At 34.6% G+C, this 24,004-nt stretch overlaps 1 protein-coding gene across 1 annotated transcript in view; it reads right to left on the bottom strand.

Annotated features, from left to right (window-relative positions):
* Window positions 1–24,004, bottom strand: part of SLCO6A1 (solute carrier organic anion transporter family member 6A1) — a gene marked incomplete at its 3' end in the record, with an annotated part of 62,029 nt that overhangs the window by 37,097 nt on the left and 928 nt on the right. Inside the window, exons 2-6 of the mRNA XM_077757277.1 lie at window positions 16,241–16,501; window positions 14,661–14,846; window positions 12,096–12,192; window positions 8,103–8,224; window positions 7,185–7,294 (exon numbers count right to left, since the gene is read on the bottom strand). Of these exons, the coding sequence (XP_077613403.1) occupies window positions 7,185–7,294; window positions 8,103–8,224; window positions 12,096–12,192; window positions 14,661–14,846; window positions 16,241–16,501 (776 nt within the window). The remainder of the gene's footprint in view (window positions 1–7,184; window positions 7,295–8,102; window positions 8,225–12,095; window positions 12,193–14,660; window positions 14,847–16,240; window positions 16,502–24,004) is intronic.

The following is a 24,004-nucleotide window of genomic DNA, read 5'->3' on the forward strand; positions in this document are numbered from 1 at the left end:
ATGTCACAGTTTGTGAGTTCAAGTCCTGGGTCAGGCTCTGTGCTGATAACTCAGAATATGGAGCCTGCTTTGGATTCTGTGTCTCATTCTCTCTCTGCCCTTCCCTGACTTGTGCTCTGTTTCTGTCTCTCAAAAATAAATAAATGTAAATGTCTTAATTGCATCAAAGGCCCAGATATTAAGCTTCTGTCAGCTTACTGTACCTATATCTACTTTTATTACAGCTACTTAGTATATTCTCTCTTCATTTGCTTCTCTATCTCAATGGCCTTTGCTCATTCATTTTCTTGACATCAATTTATTAAAGCTCCCTTTTGTCTATTTCCACTCTCCTAAGAAAGAGAAATTAACGAGTCACTTTATAGCAGGTGTCCTAATGGGATATTTTTTTCTCAAGATATTTGCTAAGTCTTTGGGAAATCTAAAGATTGCTGTCTTGGGCTCATGTGCTCATCTCAAATCTAGTTTTAACTAGGACATTTGAACTACATCATATAGAACATGGCAATTAATGCACAACACTTCTGGACTTATTCAGAAAGGGCTGTGGGCACTTTATTCAGAAAGAAAATGTGAGCATAGCAAACATTCAAAATACAAGGGACCTTTCCAATAAAATCTCCAGGCTTTCCTCTTTAAATATATATATTATTTTTCTTTTCTTAAATATAAATATGGGATGCACAGAAAAAGGCCAAAAATACAAATCAGTATTCAGGGAATTTCTTGTAGTAAACTCAGGCTTAATTATGGTAGATGTTGATATAGAAAAGGAAAAATCAGATTAGTTCTTTACAGTAGCAGATACTTTTATGCAATAGCTGTGGCACTAAGCTCTAGTCCATCACAAACTTTGTCTAAAACCAAGGTCTTTATCACATGAGAGGAGGTTCATGTTGGTGTGGGAGGTATGATTTCAAACTAGGCTAGGTACTCTTGCATGTACTTAGTTAGAGTCTGAAATAAGGACAGGATCAGCAAAATATAAAGAATATGGAATAGTGGCCACAGACAAGTAGACTAGGGTTGAGGACAGGGCTCGAGTAGCAGTGGCAAACAAATGTTAACAACGAAACTAACGTAGAATAGTGTTGCAGAGAGGAAAGAGATCCTTAAGACTTAACCAAGGTTCATTGGAGATGGGGTGTATAATGTCCCAATTAATTGTGGAACATTTTCCTTTTATGTGGTAGAAGCATTAATCTACTTCCTACCCCAGTCAAGGTAGCATGACAAGAAACAATGATCTTGCCAATAAAAGGCCTTTGTGTCTATGAACCAAGAGGAGGAAAACATAAGCTGAAGAGGATACCAATAAACTTCTTTGAACTTCTCAAGTGTTTTACTTGATCATTTAACTTATCACTTGCTCTCGTCTTCATTCCTTATGATGAAATATCTATAGTTAGCCATAGAAAATAAGTAATGCTTATCTTTATTAAAGCTGTAAGAGTAAAATATCTCACCTAGAAACTGCTGTTTTTTCTAGTTTAAAAATGTTTCAGCCCTTTATCCTGAAATCTCTTTTACTCTGCTTCCATACCAATTTATTTGGTCAAAGCTAGTAGACAACTCAGAGACTGAAACTAGTATATGATGTGCTGACATCATATTTATACAAGCGATTAATTTTTTTTTAAATCATGTTACTTACATAAAATGTAAATTGATTTTAGTATCTTTGATAGTAATTTACTTGCTTTCCAAGGAAATTCATATTTTGACTACCAACAGTATATCTAAATAATATGGATACCAGCTTCCTTTGATGGATTCTGTCATCCACTTATAGTCACACACAAAGAATAACACTTTATATTCATTTGGTCCTTTATGATTCAAAAAGTTTTTTATTATCATAATATTCATTGACACTTCTTTGTTCATAGGAGTTTTAGTATGTAAGTGTCTTCCCTGTTACTAAGGTGTGAAACTTAAGGTATGAGATGAATAAAAAGAAGGTAAACGTGTTGATCTCTCCGCTCCATACATTTAAAAAGTTTTCTCCTCAGTGTGGAGGTTCCTCAGGAAACTAACAATAGAACTCCCCTATGACCCAGCAATAGCACTGCTAGGAATTTACCCAAGGGATACAGAAATGCTGATGCATAGGAGCACATGTACCCCAATGTTCATAGCAGCACTCTCCACAATAGCTAAAACATGGAAAGAGCCTAAGTGTCCATCAACAGATGAATGGATCAAGAAGATGTGGTTTATCTATACCATGGAATACTACATGGCAATGAGAAACAATGAAATCTGGCCATGTGTAGCAACATGGATGGACCTTGAGGGTGTTATGCTGAGCGAAATAAGTCAGGCAGAGAAGGACAAATATCATATGTTTGCACGTATAGGAGGATTAGGAGGAACTTGACGGAGGAACAAGGGGGAGAAGAAGGGCGGAAATGGTGGGGGAAAGGGAGAGAAGCAAACCATGAGAGACTCTTGAATGCTGACAAAAACTGAGGACTGATGGATGTGGGGGGAGGGGGGATGGGCATGGAGGAGGACACTTGTGGGGATGAGCACTGAGTGTTATGTGGAAACTAATTTGACAATAAACTATTAAAAAAAAATAAAAAAAAAATAAAAAATAAAAAGTTTTCTCCTATAAAACCTTATTCCTTACCTGCTTCCAACCAGTCTTAATTTCATTTTTTTCTTTTTCCTGATTTATTTCCCTAATTTCTATGCTCTCCATTTTTATTCTTTTAAAATATATTTCTAATCTATTATATTCTGATAATTATAGATTATTATTGTTCTTAGTCAATGTTCTACTTTCTATTCTTCAAGCTTAATGCCATTGACTTTTATTTATAACTTTTCACCTCATGGATATTAAAACTTTATAAAAGTGTTAAATATTTTGTCTCCATTCTAGCTTTTTTACTTTTATATATGCTCATTTTATCTGTTTTAAAACTAAAATGATCTCTACTAACATTTGAATAAAATTCTTTTCTTTCCTTAATTGATGAATTTTCTAAAATATATAAATAAGGAACAGCAAGAAATAGGGTAATAGAGAAAATTCATTCTAAAAATAGTCACTTCTCTGGCTTTTAATCAAAATTTATGATAAGAAGACTCTTTTAAAAAAAATCTATGTCTAGAAAATCAGGAGATACGTTTTTTGACTAGTTATTAGTAAGTGTTATGATGATGGTGATACATTTTACTGACTGGAATAATTTGCTTGCTGGAATGATTTTACATCAGTCCTTATATTAGGAGCTTATAAACAGACATTGAACTTCAAGCAAATAGTATCAATTAAGTGTCATGAATCAGGAAGTATTGAACTATAGGATTAGTAATGCAGGATGACAACAGATATTTAGTCAAATCAACAGATATTCAATTAAATTCTTCACATTAATCTTTTAAGTCTATTTTCTAGTTGATAGTCCACTCTTCTTATCAAGATAAAAGAAAAATCTAATGAAGCCTTGTCCTGTATTTTTGGTGTACTTTCCTTCCCTAATCTAGAATCAGAAATATCTCAAGTAGGCATTCATATTCATGATGTATTTATTGAGTTTTTACTATGGACTATGCAGTAATCTATACACCTTACATTCCTACGAAGAAGGTACTATTATTGCACCAATTTCTTAAAGAAAGTGAGGCTCAGAAAGGTTAAAATACCATATTTCATGGACTCTAAAATGCTATCAACAGTAAGAAACACCATTATTTTAGATATCACTAAGAAAAAAATCACTGCCACTTAGATAACAATACAATGCTTTAAGGAAAGTCCTATACTATGCAGATGTTAGTTTCACCAGCTTTTGAAATATTAGATCTATTAGGAAGGACTTGCCAATTTTTCCTGACTCAACTGCACAGTTTGGCATGTGGTAGACAGTCCTTTAGCAAGTATCTTAATTAAAGTACAATAAAGCTATCTCTACATATGGGACTCCTTTACTTAATTGTCATAAAACACTTTGATGTTATCTGCAAGAAAAGGTAAACTAGTGGTCATTCATTCAACATCAAATGTTTGCTTTACTAATATCAAAATTATATTCTGTTGTTGTTTCTGTCTTTCTGGATATATAATAACTTTATAACTCAATGCTTAAATACTGCATCATCTTTTTGAAGAGTTAACCCAACAGTTTCACCTAATATGGACAGTCCCACTAAAGTATATAACTTACTTAAGGTAATGATAATATGAACAACTATGACCAAGTTTACCCATACTCAGCCAATATCTACTATGTAACAATTACATACTGCTTTATAGTTGTTTCAAGACTCCATCAGTTTAATACCAACCCAATTCTAAATATGTTAAAATGTAAAGGAAAAAAGTGTGTTTTAGAATCAAAGAAATACGGAAATTTACATTAAGTCTCATCAGTAGTAAGTGTGATTTAATATCCCTCCTGGATAGTCCTACTAGTAGTCAGGCCTGCTAACAGATAAGAACCTATGGATAAGGAGAGATCTGATGTAGCATTAGACTTTTACCTCTTGGATAACCAACAGAGCACAAAGAGAACAGCAGAGCTTTCTCTCTCTAAAACTTTTTGTCAAAGGAGAATAGGAGGCTACTCCTCAGTGGTCAAAGTATCTAGTATCTCATCTGATTTTTGGGCTTAGGTGAAAAGTAACAGACCCTAATGAAGAAAATCTCTCTGCCTACAAGATCTACAACAGAGAAGCACAGACTCACCTTTAGTTTCACTTTCTACTCATTTCTAGAAAGTCATAGCATCTCTAGCCCTTGCCTGATGAGGGGTTATAGCCATTATCCACTGCTCAACTCCACTCTTCCTTGGATGAATTCTTTAATAAGCTCCATTGCTTAAATGACTCACAAGTATCAACCAACTTAGCAGAAAACACTCCCTGGCTCCATTATCAGGGAAGACATGCCCTACTTTAATTTCACCAACAAAGCTCAAAAAGTAGTTACATTTTACTGAGCAATGCGCTTTGGCAGGTGCTAAACTATGAAATAAGGCAAACAGTGGGAATTTTTCTAATATAGTAAGCCTCCCTAAAGTATGACTCATTATCCCTGTTTTCTTTCTGAAACTCAGCCTATGACATTATTGAAGTAAAGAACACAGATACATAAGCTTTCTGTTGGATCTTAATACTATATGTCTATATGTAGGCTTTAGAACATTTATTTCCCCATACTTTAGCTTTTCACTTTTAAAAAACTTTTATGTTTAGTATTTTTGAGAGAGAGGGAGAGAGTGAGTGAGTAAGAGAGAGAGAGACTGCAAGCAGGGAAAGGGCAGAGAGAGAGGTAGATATAGAATCTGAAGCAGGCTCCAGGCTCTGAGCTTTCAGCACAAAGTCCTACACGGGGCTCAAACCCATGAACAGTGAGATCATGACCTAAGCCAAAGTCAGACACTTAACCAACTGAGCTACCCAGGAGCTCTCTAATTTCTTTTTTTTAAGGGTCCAGAAGCTCAAATCATGTTGATATGTGGAAGGCTTACCTTTTTTCTTCTTCTTACACAAGTCATGGTCAATAGCCTTGTATTTTATAAACAGCAAATAATTATTTAATTTGTTCTTACAATTGGGTCTCATATACTACAGCTGAATAAAAAAATTACTATTTATAATACCTAGAGAAAACTTCCTGTAACACCCAAGTCATACTGCTTTTTCAATTTTTACCCTACTCTAATCCATTTTTTACCCAAAGTCATGTTTTAAAGTTCTTAAAACACTATTTCCTTACCTATATGAGTGACTTCCTGTTGCATTAAAACCAAAATCTAAAGTTCTAACCATGTTCCACAGGACCTGCGTGAGCTAGTCTCCACCTGTTATTCTTTCATTCTCCCCACCAATCGACTATGCTCCAAATACACAAACCTTCTCTAAACCTAACATACCTAAAGCTTTGCTGCTCCAAGATGTTTCCACATGTGTCTCTTATGCCTGGAATTTTCTTACTGACCATTCTTCACATGGTAACTCCTTCTCTTGCTTTAGGGTATTCAATTTAAATGCTCCCTATTCAGTGAAACCTATTTAACCCCATTTCTAAAATACATTTCACATATAATTTTCTCTATACAATTGTTAATCAGGTGTTTTTAATCTCTGTATTTCTTAATGCTTATTTATTATGAAAGAGAAAGAGAGTGCAAGCAGTGGAGGGGCACAGAGAGGGAGAGAAAGAATCCCAAGCAGGCTTTGCACTGTCAGCACAGAGCCTAACGCGGGGTTTGAACTCATGAACCATGAGATCATGACCTGAATCGAAATCCAGAGATGGATGCTTAAAAGACTGAGCCACCCAGATGCCTATCATCTCTGTATTTTTAAAAAATCTGTGGGGTGCCTGGGTGGCTCAGTCACTTGAGCATCCGACTTCAACTCAGGTCATTAATCTCTGACTTCAACTCAGGTCTGTTCTAGCCCAGTGTTGGGCTCTGTGCTGACAGCTCAGAGCCTGGAGCCTGCTTCGGATTCTGTGTCTCTCTCTCTGCCCCTTCCCTGCTCATGCTCTGTCTCTAAATAATAAATAAATATTTAAAATTTTTTTAAAAAATCTGAAACCTACACAAGAATATAATAAGCTCCATAAAGATATAGGCATTAGTTATCAGATATCTTCAATACAATTCTGCCCACAACATAAAGGATAAAGTTATGAAAAGGAGAAGTGAAAGCAAATTGAATGTAGAATCACTATTCAGAAGTTCATTTTTTTTAACCCACTATGTCTATATTGTAGGCCTTGTTTCTCACCTAGAGAAGCAAAGAATTCTCCATTTGATACTGAGGTGAGATAGTTTCCATAAAATATGATGTTTTTGAGAATATTTGTTTACTTCTAGAGTTCTCTTCTAAGTCATTTAAACATAATAAAAAGATGTTAATACCTGTCTTATGTATTTCTTCAGGGAAAGAACAAACACAAAATAATACAAAAGTAAAATGAAAAGAAATGGTAGAAGGAAAAAACTAGTACCATCCTCTGATACGAGCCATGTTCCTGGAAATGTCACTTAGGTAAGGTGGGTCCTATTTTCCGTTGTCTGTAAAATGAATAAGCTAATTAAGAGTTTAAGTCCCCACTAAGATTTAAGTTGAACGCTTTATGGTTATTCTCTTAAATTCATTGTTAGAAAAATATACAGGTCAACTTAATTGGCTTGCTCGTGTAAAATAGTTTACTTTACCCAAAGAGTAGCAAAAAAATCCTTGATACTAGTTCCAAGTTCCTGGTCTTTAGACTTTTTGTCCAACGGAGGAGACTGTTTACGTTTCTCAGCTTTTATCTTTGCTGTACCTATATGTTAACAAGTCAAAGAATCTTATGACACATTCAAATAATTAAAACATATATACAAACATATGTACACATCTTAATATAGTTTCTCTTGAAATGGCAAGTGAGCTATTTTTGAACAAGCTAAAGTCAATCTAATTAAGTAAAAAGCACATTCTTCTAAAATAGTGCTGTCATAAAGACTATTCTATGATAATGAAAACTTTTCATCGCTGTACTGTCCAATACTGTAGCCACAAGCTTTTTGTAGCTATTAAATACTTGAAATATAGCTCCTATGACTGATTGCAATTTAATTTGAAATTTAAATAGTCACACATGGAATGTGACTATATTTTGACAACACAGCATTAAAATGTAAGAGTAATCTTTGATATTACTAAAAATACTTTGTACCAATAAAATGTACTACCATTAGGAGAGTATCTGATTTCTCTAATGGTACATGTATTTTTTACTATTTCCAAAAGAATTTTAATAGGTATTATTTTATCTAACAATAATTTTATCAGGTGGTACATGTATTAAATAATGCTCTATAAATAGATTTAAATAGATTTCTTTAAGAAAATTTATGAACTCTGCCTTTTTAAAAAAAAATGACAAGAAGCAAAAATATATACTAATGCAAGTTTGGCACATAAATAATATTTGGCAACATGCAGCTCGTTTTCAAACAACACTAGCATATGTCATATCTCCATGACAAAAAGAAAAGTAGCTCAGCCATATTCTGAGAACAGGAGATGGGGGTAGGGACAAGGAATATACTGTCTTTTAATTTAATGAATTACATTTTTATAGTCACCTCGTATACTGTGTGGGAAGCATGACAATGGTATTAATGTAAACCATGCAATAAGTGAGACAAAACCAAAATAAATCCACCAAGTCCGCAGCCACTTGTAATGATGATCAATGTCTTCAATACTAACAGAGAAAAGTTAAAAATTTCAACTTTGTGTATTTCATTACAAAGCCATAATCAGAGAGGGAGAAAGAGAGAAATGAAACATTTTTTGTTAATGTGTCTCTACTGTTTGTTTTGCTGACTGTATGAGTCCTCCAATTATGCAGGTACCTTTTATCCAACAAGATTATAATTTTTTTCTCTTTTCTTTCTTTTCCCATGTTCACTCAGGTGGCAAAAGTAATTTTGTTCCTTTGTAACTTTTTTTCTCCTACAGAAGCTATGCATTTGGAAGATTATCCCCTTTAAATCGTACCTATCCTTTAAAATCATTCCTGCTCATTTAAATCATGCACACTCTTTAGGGCAAGCCTGGACTTTAAGGTGCACAACTAACCTTTTATCTGACATCTGACCCTTTAAATTACATATACTTGGAAATCTTTCTTACAGTTCCTTCTCTGACTCAACTCAGATTGAGTGTTTATCACCCTTCTGGTGATCACACCTAATCACCCCAGGACCCTTTGTTAGCCTTCATCTTCCATTTCCTCTGCAGCTTTTCCTTGGTCTGCCTTTGCAGACTTTGTAGTGAGCAAAGTGGGATGGCAATGTGAAGGATACTGTGTTGACTTTCTCTATTTTCTCACTGTTCATTTTGCAGTTTCAGCACAATCTGTTTTCAGTCATGCTCAGGCCATGATCTTGCAAAAAATTTTCATAGCTGTTAAGTTATTTTGTATCATTTAGAGAGATTTGGGGATATTCATTACCATATAGCTATCCCTGTCTTCAGTTCCACAGACATTTAAGACCTTGTCTGACCATCCATTGTGGGAAAATAACCCACATAGTTAAGAACCACAGTTTTGAAGGTGCTAATTTCTCACAGGCAATTCTACTGTCAACAATGACCTAGTGAAGAGCTGGCATATAGGCCTTGCCTTTCACAGAATGTGAAGAATATTAACAGTTATGTTCATTAATGGGATAACTCCTTATCCATTGCTACATTATTCAGCGATACAAGTCCCAACTTGCAATGCTATAAGGTTGCAATCTTGAGTTCCATTATCAGAGAGGTATATATATCTGGACATGGTATGCAGAAAGAGTTTCAACTCTAGATTGTCACTAAGATTAGGTATTTCCTCACTGATTATAATATTTAGATTTTTTTCCCCTTTTTACTTTTCAATCCAGCTATGTATTGTAACCATATGCATTAAGCTATATATGATTATTACATATCTGTAAATAATTGATAACCAAGAAGGCTGAGGAAAATAAACTAGCCAGAAAATATAAGCAAAGAATTTAATAGGTGCCATATATATCAATAGCTTTTCCTCCTACTAGAAATAATTAAGAATAATATAAAGATTCCAAGTGCATTACTAACAAAATAAATTAGTAGAAATAAGCTTAATGGAGTATTTTCAGTAACAAAAATCCTAAAACTTTATTGAAGGGCACAAATGAAGAGCAAATAGAGCAATATATACCATATTCCTGCATAGAAAGCTGACGATTATTTCCAATTTGATACATAAATTCAAGTATTTCAAATCAAAATGTTTTCATTGTAACCTGAGACTATTAAGTTTATCTGAAAGAGTAATTCTGCAGAAATAGCCCCTGCTTTTTGGTGAATAATATTGAGGAAGGACTTATCCAATCAAATAGCAAATCATATGTAAATTTGCAGTTACTGAAACATTGTAGTACTGGCATGAAAATAGATAGATCAGACAACAGATTAGAGAGACAAGAGATAAGAAGGAAACCTATGTATGTAAGAAATTTAATTTATGATATAAATGGGTGTATAATATCAATAAAAAATAAATTAATTTAAAAAAACACAGAATGATCCATAAATGTTATCAGTACAATGGGATATCTCTTTGAGGGGAGAAACAGAAGCTTGGCCCATTTGTCATATTACAGAAAAAAACCTGAAATTGGATATTACATTTAAATGTGCAAATAAAACCACACAGGGACACTACAAGAAAATTACATGCCAATATCCCTGATGAGCACAGATTCAAAAATCCTCAACAAAATATTAGGAAACCAAATTTAACAATGTATTAAAAGGATCATATACCACAACCAAATGGGATTTATTCCAGGGATGCAAGGATGGCTCAATATTTGCAAATTAATCAATGTGCTACACCACAGGAACAAAATGAAAGATACAAATCATATGATCATGTCAACTGATGTGTAGAAAACATTTGACAAAATTCAGCATTCATTCATAATAAAAACTCTCAACAAGTGAGTAAAAGGGAACATACACCAACCCAATAAAGGCCATATATGACAAACCCATAAGACCAGGAATAAGATGAGGAAACCCAATTCTCCTCACTTTCAGTGAACATAGCCCTGGAAGTACTAGCCAGTTCAATTAGGCAAGAAAAAGACATAAAGGCATTCAAATCAGAAAGGAATGAGTAAAACCATCTCTGAAGATGACATGATAGTAATATAGAAAACCTACATACTCCACAAAAAAAAAAAAAAAATGTTGAGAACACCAAGCCATGACTCCGTTCTATCAAGTCAGCTATTTCTGGATATTGGGGCACAGAGTAAGACCAGTGAAATCTGTAGTTGTCATACTGTCACACTTTTTTGTCTTATCATATGCTCCCTTGTCAGAAGCAACCTTGTGTGAGAAACCACAGGGATGAATATGCCATTTGGAAGTCTTTGAATGGTGATACAAGAAGAAGCCTTAATGGAGATATTATAGACTAAATGTTTAGACATTTCTCCAAAGAAAATAAACAAATGGACAACAAGTAATCGAAAAGCTACTCATTATCACTAATCATCAGGAACATAAAAATCAAAACTATACTGAGCTATCACCTCATAACTGTCAGGATGGCAAAAGAGAAGGAAAAAGAGAAGAAGAAAGAAGAGGAGGAGGAGGAAGAAGGAGAAAGAAAATAACAAGTGTTGGCAAGGATGTGAGAAATTGGAACCCTTGTGTATTACTGGTGGGAATGTCAATGGTGCAAAGTACCTCTATGAAAAATAGAATGGGAGTTCCTCAAAAATCTTAAAAATAAAAATACCACAGGATTTAGCAATCCCACATCTGGTTATAGATCCAATAGAATTGAAAACGGAATTTCAAAGAGATATTTGCTCACTATGTAAACTGCAGCATTATCAAAATAGCCAAGGGGTGGAAGTAATAACCTAAACATCCATAGACAAATAAACAGATAAAGTGTGGGATATACATGCAATGGAATAATATTTAGCTTTAAAAAGAAAGTACTTTTACTGGCATATACTATGGCATATGCTCAATAACCTGAGGTCATTTTGCTAAGTAAAATAAGCCAGTGACAAAGAGACAAATACCACATGATTCCACTTATATGAGGTATATGAAGTAGTCAAAATCTTAGAAAGTAAAATGGTGATTTTCAGGGGCTGCGGAGAAGGAGGTAAATGGAAGTTATTGTGCAATGGAGACAGAATTAAGTTTTGCAAGATCCAAAATTTCTAGTGATCCATTGTACAACAATGTGCACATGGCTAACAATATTGTACTATACACTTAAAAATGGTTAAGATGGTAAAATTTACATCATGTATTCTATCTACAATTTAAAAAAAAAACTATATGCAGAATTAGTAATAAGGCTTTCTTTATAGTGTTTTTAAAATTGTATTTCAAAAAATAAAAATAAAAGTGTATTTATATGTATATAAATAAGCATATCAGTCATATTTACATGTTTTTCTTAAAAATATGGTATAACAAATTAAAAATATATGTTTATATGCTATATTATCTATCCAATAAATATTTTATATAGTGTAAACAACAACAAAAAAGGAAATAAAATTACTTACCTAATTGGGAGAATACTGTTTTCATTCCCCTTAATAAGGGGTGCTCCTATCACATAACCCAAAGAATATCCAACTATTAATGAAGCTTCCAGTAAGCCTATAAAATGAATACTGAACATCAAACAACTACATAAGCCAGTTCTGTCGTGATAAAAATTACATTGTTGAAAGAGATTACTTCTGAAAGCTTCATAACATACTTTATTAGTCAGGATTCTTCTGAGAAGCAGAATCAACAGGATATTGAGAGAGATATTATAAGCAATTGGCTCATGCAATTATAAGGTCTGGCAAGTCCAAATTTGTAGAGTAGGCTGACAGAATGGAAATCCAGGTAAGAGTTAATGTTACGTTATGAAGCCTGAAATCCATAAGACAGTCCAGAAGGCTGGGAAAACTCAGGCAGAATTTCTATCTAGCAGTTTGGCAAAAGAATTGCTTCTTTTTTGGGAAACCCAAGTCTTTGTTCTGAAAGCCTTCAACTAATTGGATACGGCTCACCCATATAATGGAGGGTAATCTGCTTTACTCAGAGTCTACTGACTGTGTTAGTCACATCTAAAAAATACGATAGAAACTCTAGACTGGTGTCGAAACAAACAAATGGTTGCCATAATTTAGTGAAGTTAACCATCATTTATATCATCCAATGCATATATTAAAGAAACTTAGGGGTGTCTGGGTGTCTCAGTCGGTTAAGCATCTAACTTCGACTCAGGTCATGATCTCATGGTTCATGGGTTCGAGCCCCATGTCAGGCTCTGTGCTGACAGCTAGCCCAGAGCCTGGAGCCTGCTTCAGATTCTGTCCCCCTCTCTCTCTCTGACCCTCCCCTCCTCTCTCTCTCTCTCTCTCTCTCAGAAACAAATAAAAAACATTAAAAAAAGAAATTTTAAAAAAGAAACTTAGGTTAATTATAGAATTCACTGTATCTTATTTAATCTATATATTTAATGTGATATAAACATACCTATATTTAAAAGAAATATAAATTCGATATACCTGATTTCACTTTAATTTGTGATAGTTTGTATCCTTCACCTTAGCTGCCACGGTGGCAGGAGGTAGAGATAAAGTAAGTTTCTTTCTGGAGTGTGTAAATATGCATTTCAATAATTACTCAGTAACACCAAAAGTAAAACAAACAATTGTTGCNCATGTCAGGCTCTGTGCTGACAGCTAGCCCAGAGCCTGGAGCCTGCTTCAGATTCTGTCCCCCTCTCTCTCTCTGACCCTCCCCTCCTCTCTCTCTCTCTCTCTCTCTCTCAGAAACAAATAAAAAACATTAAAAAAAGAAATTTTAAAAAAGAAACTTAGGTTAATTATAGAATTCACTGTATCTTATTTAATCTATATATTTAATGTGATATAAACATACCTATATTTAAAAGAAATATAAATTCGATATACCTGATTTCACTTTAATTTGTGATAGTTTGTATCCTTCACCTTAGCTGCCACGGTGGCAGGAGGTAGAGATAAAGTAAGTTTCTTTCTGGAGTGTGTAAATATGCATTTCAATAATTACTCAGTAACACCAAAAGTAAAACAAACAATTGTTGCCACCCTCAGCCAACATTAATAAATCACTGCAAATTTTTGTTCAAGAAAAACATAAATATGAAAATCAACTATTTTAATCTATTGACATAACTTTTCTTACTTCTGGTGGAAAAAGTATTATTTTGGTGCAAAATGCTATTTTCTCCTAAATCATCTTCAGAATATACTTCTTTTAATTTTTTAAAAAATATGATAGTTAGATAACCCTGTCCAGACAGATGATCTACCAGGACCAGGAGCTATTAAAACATATGGAAATACAGATTATTCTGAGATATACCCCTGGTTATTTATTATGGGATACCATGGCATAAAACACTGGAAATGGAGTACTACAATGTAGTCAATTAAATAGCACATCACTTCTCTTCTTGATGGGATGAACAAGATTATATTCACATTAACTTCAAACTATCTGAGCTCCCTCAAAAAATGAAATAAGTTAATGTAGGTTAAGAAGTTAGTACAATGACGATGATTTCAATAACACATTGAATCCAGTACTGAGGAAGCATGAAACAGTAGTTCCATCTCCTTATGATGGCAGCAACTTCACACCTATGTCCCCAAAGTTTAAATATAATTTAAGCAATTCAATCTGATAATTTGAGATTTTTTCCCCCCAGAGAAATGAAATGCAGCCTATAAAGTTTGATATTACAAACTATATATACATATATATAACATATAAATGTTATGTGTACTATATGTATATTAGACACACATATGTAGAAAGAATATAGATTTTATTAAGACAGTATGCATTTTTCCTATTTTTCTTTATCTTTTTGATGACTTTCAGATGGCTTGTCTACAATTCCAAATCTCAATCAACTCCTTAGAATTAGGCAACTCAATGTGATTTTGAAGTCAAACATACCAGTTAGTATTTATTATAATATTCTAAGAGCCAATAACTAGTACTTGCATATCAGTTTAGATATGTACACCAAGCTAAAAATCAAAATGGGTCAATCATATTAGAGAGGGAAAACAACTTGCCTAGATAAATGCCAGTTGAGTGTATGGCAACACTGTTGTCGATGAAGATTACGCCAAGGGTAAAAAGAGGCATTCCTGCTATTCCCTGCACAATCTGCCCCAGGATGGAGGAAGCTATGTATTTTGCTTGGAATGACTGTGAAGTTTTCTTGCAAACCTCGATGATCTTCATTTCTTGGCAAATATCTTTCGAAAAGATAATTATTTTTTATTAAATCACTCAAAAGTTAAACATACAATAAGTATACAGTATCTCTCATGAAATATTTCATCTTTTATAAAGCTATTTCTACCAGTATGCTTTTTAAGTTAACAATTTACATTGACTGTAGCAGTTCTATAATCAATCATCATATTCTCAGAAAAATGCAATTTTAAAAGAAGATTTGTGGGAATACTGGAAAAGATACATGTATTGTAAACCAAATATAAATGTGTAGGCACAATTACATGTATATACATAATTATGTGTGAATATATATACATGTGTGTGTATAGATAGACAGATAGATACCTACACATATACAAAATACACATATACGTATGTTCCTCTTAAATTTGGCATCAGGTATCCCTGATTTTGACCCCAGGAAAAAAAAATATCATAATTATACTACAAATACATTCTACAAATTAATATATTTGGCCTACATATTAATATTATAAATACATAATAAATGTATGTGAATGTTATACAGTTCATACATTGATGATAAATATCAGCATATTGTTTAATTTGTGAATTATATAGTATATACTATACAAATTATATTTAATATTATTTATTTATTTGTATAAGCACACATCATAAGCATACCTTTAAGTATCATAAGCATGTATATACACATATATACACACATGGAGGTAGCCTCATGGCTTTTCCTCCCATGTCTTGCTAAAGTCCAGTTTAAAGTTGTCATAATGGGTAAATTCATTTTAACATTTTTATAGACCTATACACAACAAGAAAGTACCCAACACAACAGTGTCAGAAATAGCACTATGAAACCTCAAAATAGCCTTCATCTACTGGGAATAGCAAAAAGACTGTGGAAGAAACTTTTAAAAAAATGAACAAAGGAAAGAAATCACTAATCTCTTTAGATTCCAAGTCCTATGCAGAAGGGCAACTCCCATTTTGAAATGGTAAGAGTACCTTCAAAAAGGTGTAATCTTCCTTTTTTCTGTGTGTTTATTTAGGTATTTATTTGTGCTGGTGTGTATGTGTGTTGAGGTCAAAATAAAGGGGTTAATTAAAGCATACTGTGGAAGACATAAGGAATTACCAAAGTTATCAAGAGATTCCTAATATATATGAAAACTGACAAAAGAAAAACAATTATCCCAAAATATTCTTTCTTCTTCCTATGCCTCTTACATGAAAGGGTATCTGATCATGAGACGATGAGAAAAAGGCATATGAATGTTGGTACAGAGCTACAATTAATTAGCTTAATAAACTTGGTAATATAAATAGATACAGATGGACGGATCGACAGACAGATATCACAGTCTATTTTAAATTTCTAGAGCCAGTGGCTTAAATGAATAGTAATTTGATGTATCTTTTATAATCTTACCTTCAGAGTCTGCAGTAGACTGATGATATCCATCACTAATGTATGGAAAGGCAAAGAAAAGTGAGCCAAGTCCTACTAAAAAGGAGGAAAATGTAATCCATCTTGGTATGTTTCCTCTCCCTCCATAGTATGATATAAACAGTACTATCAGACAAGATGAAATATCATAAGTCGAAGATAACAATAAACTCTCAGTGGTGCTAAGATGATTCTCCTTCTGAAAAGTGCCAGTGCTTAGATCCACAAGACCAAACACAATACCTAAAATATAAAAAGAAAAAAAAGAGAGCCATAATATGCATATGAGAGACACAAAAGGAATACCATTTTAATCATTGCAAAGCAAAAAATTTACATTAAGTTTACTTTACTTTATTCTGATTGTTTAAGACCTATAAACACATGATCTATTTTCTAAAATGTGAACAGATCTTAAAGTCTATGAATTTTTGTACCTATTTTGTACCTATTTACTGAAAAATAGTGATTTTTTTACTGATATTTATTTTAATGTATTACATTTCAATCATAAAATGAACAAATAAGAATCTAATAATTCTGTTTATCTACTACCCAGAACAGGAAATAAAACATTATCAAAATATTTGAAGCCTAGCATGTACTCCCCAAACACATTCTTTTCTCTCTCTCCACAACACACATCCTACATTTGAAGTTTATCACTTCTCACCCTTTTAAATACTTTTTTGACAATGTGTATGTCCTTGAACAATACAGAGAATTGTTTGTCATGTTCCTGAACATTAAATAAATGGTATCCTACAGATGCTTTTCTGTGCCTCAGTATCCAACTAGGGAAAAATACACTAAATATTTGAAACAAAAATAATATAGACATTGGTTACAAAAGTAATACATTTACTGGAGTGAAAAGGGAAAAGAGTTACTCATCAAAACTCAGGATCCCTATGCCAAGGGACATTGCTGGCGCACGGGCATTGCTGCTGTTCCTGCCAGAATTGCAGTCACAGCCTCTTTTGCAGGAAGCCAGGACGCACATTACTGCTAATGGTTTGAGAGCCAACTCACAGCCACCCACTGCTTCCGCTGCTCTTGCCGTTGCAGACCAATAACCATAAGCACTGCTGCTGCTGGAGCTGCAATGATTCCTGAGCATAAATCCAGGAGCTTTTACTCATCCAGCATTGCTGCTATTGCCAAAAACATCACCACAGACAAAGAGGATAAAACAAAAAAGAGGCCTTCCTTTGCCCCTTTTCCAAATCTACTGCCACAGCCCCTCAACAGCAGCACCTAAGTGGAAGCCTGCGAGAAAGAAAGGCTGGGATATGTAGTTCACAGACTCCCATCCCCTTTGTAAATACAGTCCAGACCATGAATGATGAAGTTTATGGCCAAGAGACAAGTAACTTGAGAGCTCACCCTTCAGGCTACTCAGGACCCATTTTCATCTTTCTTCCTCTATTTAAACTAACATACCAAATTAGTAGCGACACCATCATGTTTCTGCCTACCATTTTGCAATAACCATTCTTACAAACATGTTCTCACTCTTTCCGCAAAAAACAGAGACACAGAGTCCAACCAGTCATCATATCTATCTCAAGGTAACGTGAATCCATCTTCTAGTTCAATCATCACAAACCTGACTGGATTTTCTCAATATAAAAAGTAAATTACAAAGGTATAAATGGTGTAAGAAGTATAAAAAGTATAAATAAGTAACTAATCAAACACATCATAGACTTAACTAAATTTGTGAGGGAATTACACTGAAAAAGAAACCGTAAGTCAGACTTGAAGCAACAATGGTTTAACAGAGCAAGACCAGTAGGAAAGAAGGTATAATAAAGTTGCTTCATCAAAGAAAAGAATTTTCTTCAATTCTCATTTTAGATGTGGCAAAGGAGGACAAATGGTCAAAGCAAGAAATGTCCTGTCAATAACTATGTCCAACTCTGGGCCTGGGATATTAATTTTCCTTCTCAGGGATATTCTGTAACCTGGAGATAAATTTGCAACATTATCTCCCATAATACTCTTTGACCAAATAGAAAGGGAAAAAGAAAACTATTGGAACCCACACACACACAAATGTCTATATGCTTATGTTTGTGTACACATAAAACAAATGAGAGAAAAATGTATCAATGCTGTAATTTTTATTTCTCTAAATCGTTATGCAAACACAGTTTATATTTATAACCCCCTTCTTTCACTATTCACCCCCTCTTCTACTACTTGATCACATATGACATATGTAGGTTGCTATCTCAAAGCATATTCCTCACCCTACAGGACAGCATCCCCAATTTTTTTATGGCTGTCTCCTAGCTGGACCTTACCTGAGTCCTCTATAGGACACTATAATCATCTATAAGGCCAAGAGTTTCTGGTTATAAAGGTATGTAGTAAGATCAGTGAATTCTATGAACATGAATTTCCCAATATCCTTCTCCTATGAGTTCCTTCATTTAAAGTAATGTGATAATAAATATGATGATCATGATAGTGTTTAAGGCACTCAATAAGTGGAATAGCCAGATCAACACAGGTCAAGATAAATTCATGCATTCAGCTCTTGCATAACCTCCATTCTTGATGCAGTCATCACTATAAATATAAGCCCATTGAACAACATGTGTAATGACTGGGGAAAGAGGCTAGCTAATTTCACAGTATGGTTATCTATCTCATTATTGAAAGCTCTCTCTGCAATGGGTTTCTTTTGGTAAACATCCACAAAGGATAACTCTGTTCATTCAAATAGATATACCTCTTACCCAGCTCTCCTAGTCACCAAACGGTCAAACCATTAGGCAATGGTAGCATGGTACCTAGGCAATATGGATAACCAGATGTACTTCTTAATGTCCTGCCCACTGGGAAAATTTCCTTTTTTTCCTACTTTTTCAGGGCCTCCCCTGAGTGGAGCTAGAGTCCTACTAGCTACCATAATATAATTCCACCCTCAAAAAGCTACAGGTTCACTAAAGATTATGTTTCTTTTTTTTTTTTTTAATGTTTTATTTATTTCTAGGAGAGAGAGAGAGAGAGACAGCATGAGCAGGGGAGGGTCAGAGAGAGAGGGAGTCACAGACTCTGAAACAGGCTCCAGGCTCTGGGCTGGCAGTCAGCACAGAGCCCGATGCGGGGCTCGAACCCACAAACCACGAGATCATGACTTAAGCGAAAGTCGGACGCCCAACTGACTAAGCCACCCAGGCGCCCCAAGATTATGTTTCTTAATAGTGAGTGGAACAAGAGACTTTCTGTCATTTTAGAAAAGGTAACCCTCACACTCCAAACCAATTACTCCCTAGACATATCACTGAACTGCCAGGGAAATTTGTGGTGTATATTATCTCCTAGGATAGACTTTATGTTAGTTATTCTGGGAAGGCTAGGATCTAATTCTAGTCATGAGTCTGACAGCAATAAGGGGTGGTGGGGTGGATCATAAGGGCAACCACCACTCCTTTCACTCGGGTGCAGTAAGTTTAGTGTTTTCAAGCAAGGAATTGATTTTTATTCATACAGTAAAAACAGTTGCTCCTACTGGGCAAAGACGTTCTCAATTTGGGGATTTACAGTCCCCAGATTCACTCAATTCCAGCCAAATGACTTGATCCCAGCCCTTAGGGTTCTGCTCTTCCACAATCAATGTCTCAACTCTGACAAAAGTGATCTGGTAAATCTGTGAATTGAACTTATGTTGTAATTCTGGATTGGAACTGTTCAAAATATGCAGTGTGTGGCTAAAAATAACAAGATTCTCACAGAACCATCAGAGAAGCTGACACATTTCCCTAATCATGCCCTAAATTTCTCATTTTCTTTCTGGAAACTTTCCAGATCAGTCAGAAGCAGTTTGTCTCACTAGAATCTTTGTAGTCAAAAGCTCCAGGGGTGCCTGGATGGCTCAGTTGGTTAAGCGTCTGACTCTTGACTTCAGCTCAGGTTATGATCTCACAGTTCGTGAGATCAAGCTCCCCCCTTCCCTTCCAACTCCTGGCCCCATCAGGCTGTATGCTGACAGCATGGAGCCTGCTTGAGATTCTCTCTCTCTTCCCCTCTCTCCCTGCACCAGCCCTCTGCTCTCACAGGATTTGGGTTTTTTTTTTTTTTTTCCTGGTTCAATTACAGTTCACATTGTAATTTACAGGCAAATTAGTTTTACTACATTGGTAAAGCTAAAAGTTTATTCAAAAGCTTTTCAAATACCTTTATATTATATACCATAACTTTTACAGAACAAAAGAATATTATTCTTGATATGCACTCACATACTTTAGTTTCTTGGCCACACTTGTCTCTAATAATATGCTATTCATATTTTTTGAAGAATATATTTTTAATATGATTTTTGTCTAACTGTTCTCCTGAAATTAGCACCAATTCATTCAAGTTGCCTTGTATAGCTTTGTAATAAATGGTTAACTCAGCAGGCCTTGGCTGCTCAGAAAATGCCTGTCTTCAAGACTGGCCTTTGGTTGGCTCCTGGAAAAAGAGTCTGAAAGCCTGGAATATGCAACCTGGTAAAAGTGCTTTATTATGCCCGAGGCCTGGAGCTACACAGAACCAGTCTAAAAGTTTATATTAATAAGGTAATTTAAAGTGAACATCTGTTGTTGTATGCCTGAGGCCTTGGACCATTCTGTACCAGTGTGATCAGATAATTTATGCTAACAATATGATTTCCTGTGAACATGTGTTTTGTTGTGTGTGTAGGAGTGGGGTAATGGAGTGTGAGTAGTTGAGGTCAGTCACAGTGATGCTGTATGCTTACATGACCGATTCCCTCCAAAAACTTGGACACCAAGGCTCACATAAGCTTCCTTTTTTGACAACTCTTTGCATATGTTATCATACGTTGTTCCTAGAAAAATTAACCATGGCCATGCCATTCCACTGGGAAAGGATGCATGGAAACTTGGGCCTGGTATCTTGTGGATTTTCATCCAGGAACCTTTTCTTTACTGATTTTAATCTGTATCCTTTTATTATAGTAAGTATAACCATAAGGATAACATCTTTCTCCGAGTCTCTAATCTTAGAGAACTCCAAAATAAGTGTTAATTAATCTGAAGTCTCCAAACAACTGTTTACTGTATCACATTTTAATTGAGAAAACACTCTCTACAGGTGCATTACTATCTAGTAAGCTCAAAGAAAACACTATTAAATAATGTTCAAAGTTCTTTTTCTGTACTGAAATATTTCAGCCAAAACACCCCATTCAGAGAATTTCTGACTAATATTTTACAAGACAAAACTCCTCCAGTAAGTTACCTCTCTGTAAAATTATTCTGAATGCTTCACCCAATTTAAATGTGCAAAACCATAGGGCTTTTTAATTTCATTCCAATATATGAAAATGAATCACTTCATTAGATTAATATAATAAAGGACAAAACCCAAATACACATCAAAAAAACAGAAAAAGCATAAAACAAAATCCAACATACTTTCATAATAAAAATACTCAATGAACTAGGAATAGAAGGCAACTTCCACAAACTGATAAAACACATATATGAAAAACCTATAGCATACTTAAAAAGTGAATCAAAGAGTTATCATAGGATCCATCAATTCCACTCCTAGGTATAAAAGCCAAAGAAATGAAAATATGTGTCCACACAAAAACTTATATGTCATTCCAGTTCTACATGTGAGGATCTTGGAAGTCACCACTGCATCCTAGCAGGCAATAAACTGAACAGACTAAAAAATTAATAACTCTTCTTGGAAATGTACCAGAGAAGATTCAGGACAAACTTGCCAAGACTGCGCACTTAACTGCCATTATAACTCATAGACCCAAATTTGGTATTTGATTTCCAAAAACACAAGCTCTGCAGTTCAAAGAAATGAGAATTTATTTTAGGGCTGTGATGAGAATTCTCAGACCAGGACCTGAGCTGAGAGTTACCAGAACTGAGTTTATCATTTTCCCTTCATTAGTGCACTTTTTAAGGGCACTCAAAAGAGTCCATCTGACAGCAGAATTCTTATAGTCATTATCACTTCCATAAGGCACAGTGTGGAGCCACTTGAGCTTTTTAAGATAGGTACTTCAGCTGGTACTTCATCCCAATCAAACACAAGTGACAGCTTGACTCATTATGATGTCATCACATACCAAAAATGACTACCTATCTTCCATTGTCAAATGCCTCAGAACTTCACTCTAGACGAAAGGCATAATAAAACCAATCATAAAATCCCATGTTTATGGATAGATCTTCTGGGACTACACCTGATACCAATTTCAACAGCCTGGATCCAATCAGGCAGGCATGGCCTGAGTCTGATTCTAAGGAAACATCAAACATAACCAGTTTGAAGTTCAACATACAGAATGAAAGATCCATGCACTTTAAGATTTGTGTGCACATAAGAAATGGGAAAAATGAGTAATTGCTGCAGATTAAAGTCTTAAAATGTTCCTGGATAGAATCTGGGACCAGAAAGGAAAAGGAGACTATTTTGAGGCAGTTGGCATTATCTGAGTGGGACCACCAATTCCTAATTTGATGATAGTGTTGCACTGATATTCCTGACTGAGAAGGGTGTATACTGGTTATACTGAAAAGTGTCTCACTTTGGGAAAGTGCACATGGGAGTATTTAGCAGTAATGAGACACCATGTCTGAAAAAATCCGTATATATAGAGCAAAAGTGAAGGAACAAATGTGGTACAATGTAAACAACTAGAAAATCTGGGTGTATGGGTCATAGGAATCCTTTGTATCACCATTGCACCCTTTCTGAATGTTTGAAATTATTTCAAAATTGTTTAAAATGTAACAACAAATAATAAAAAGATTAAGTGATAAATATACATGAAGAGATAGATCATTTTTATGAACAGAAAACTCAATGTTATACCCAACCGAACTAATGATCTATATAAAATCATTAATAAGTAGTGGAGCTAAACACATTCACTGTAAACCACTTGCTCAAAAACCTTCAATGGTTCTTTATTACCAACCTAATAAGGAGATTATATGTAGTAAGGTAATACCTGTAAAGTACCTTACTCCTCACCTAACACACTAATAAAAAATAAACACCTTTTAGTATCCTTTCAAAAGGTTACTTTTTAGTCTGGTATTTAAAGACCTTCTTAATGAGGTGACAATCTGTCTTTTCCCTTTTTTAATTAATTTATGCATTCAATACATACTTATTCAATGTATTTTCTGTCTTAGTCACTGTAATTAGGTCCTGGGGAGACACGATGAATAAAATAAATATTTTTTTATTTACCTAAGCACACCTTTTGGTGCTTAGGTAAAACCATCATCCAAATCAAACTTGTCACTCAACATTTTGGAACAAGGCTTTTCTATCTCTGAGTGTTTCTTTATCCAAACATTCATCAATTCATTTCCTTATACAATAAATACTCCTTAACTACACCCCAGCTATCAGAACTGAACTCTATTTATCTAGGTGTAATTCAAAGGCCTCTTTCCCAAGAAACTAGTTGAATAAAATCAAGACAACTGGTCACTAGTTATGTGTGCTTTTCATGTGGTTCTTATCACATACAGCCTTTTTATTAGAGCAAAAAGATCATGTTCGGCAAAGTTCAATGCCATCAGCGTAAACAGGCTAAGAATCCTAATAATGGTGGGGTGAGGCCTGTAGCCAAGTAAAGAATGAGAATCCCCCTAAAGGCATTCAAATTCACATTCTTCCTTAAACTGTTCCCCAAGATAAACACCTTCCAGTTTGAGTTCTCTGACATAGGGTATTTGAGGTCCCACT

Source organism: Crocuta crocuta, unplaced genomic scaffold, assembly GCF_008692635.1.
Source record: "Crocuta crocuta isolate KB4526 unplaced genomic scaffold, BGI_CrCroc_1.0 scaffold131, whole genome shotgun sequence".
In the NCBI taxonomy this organism is placed as follows: Eukaryota; Metazoa; Chordata; class Mammalia; order Carnivora; family Hyaenidae; genus Crocuta; species Crocuta crocuta.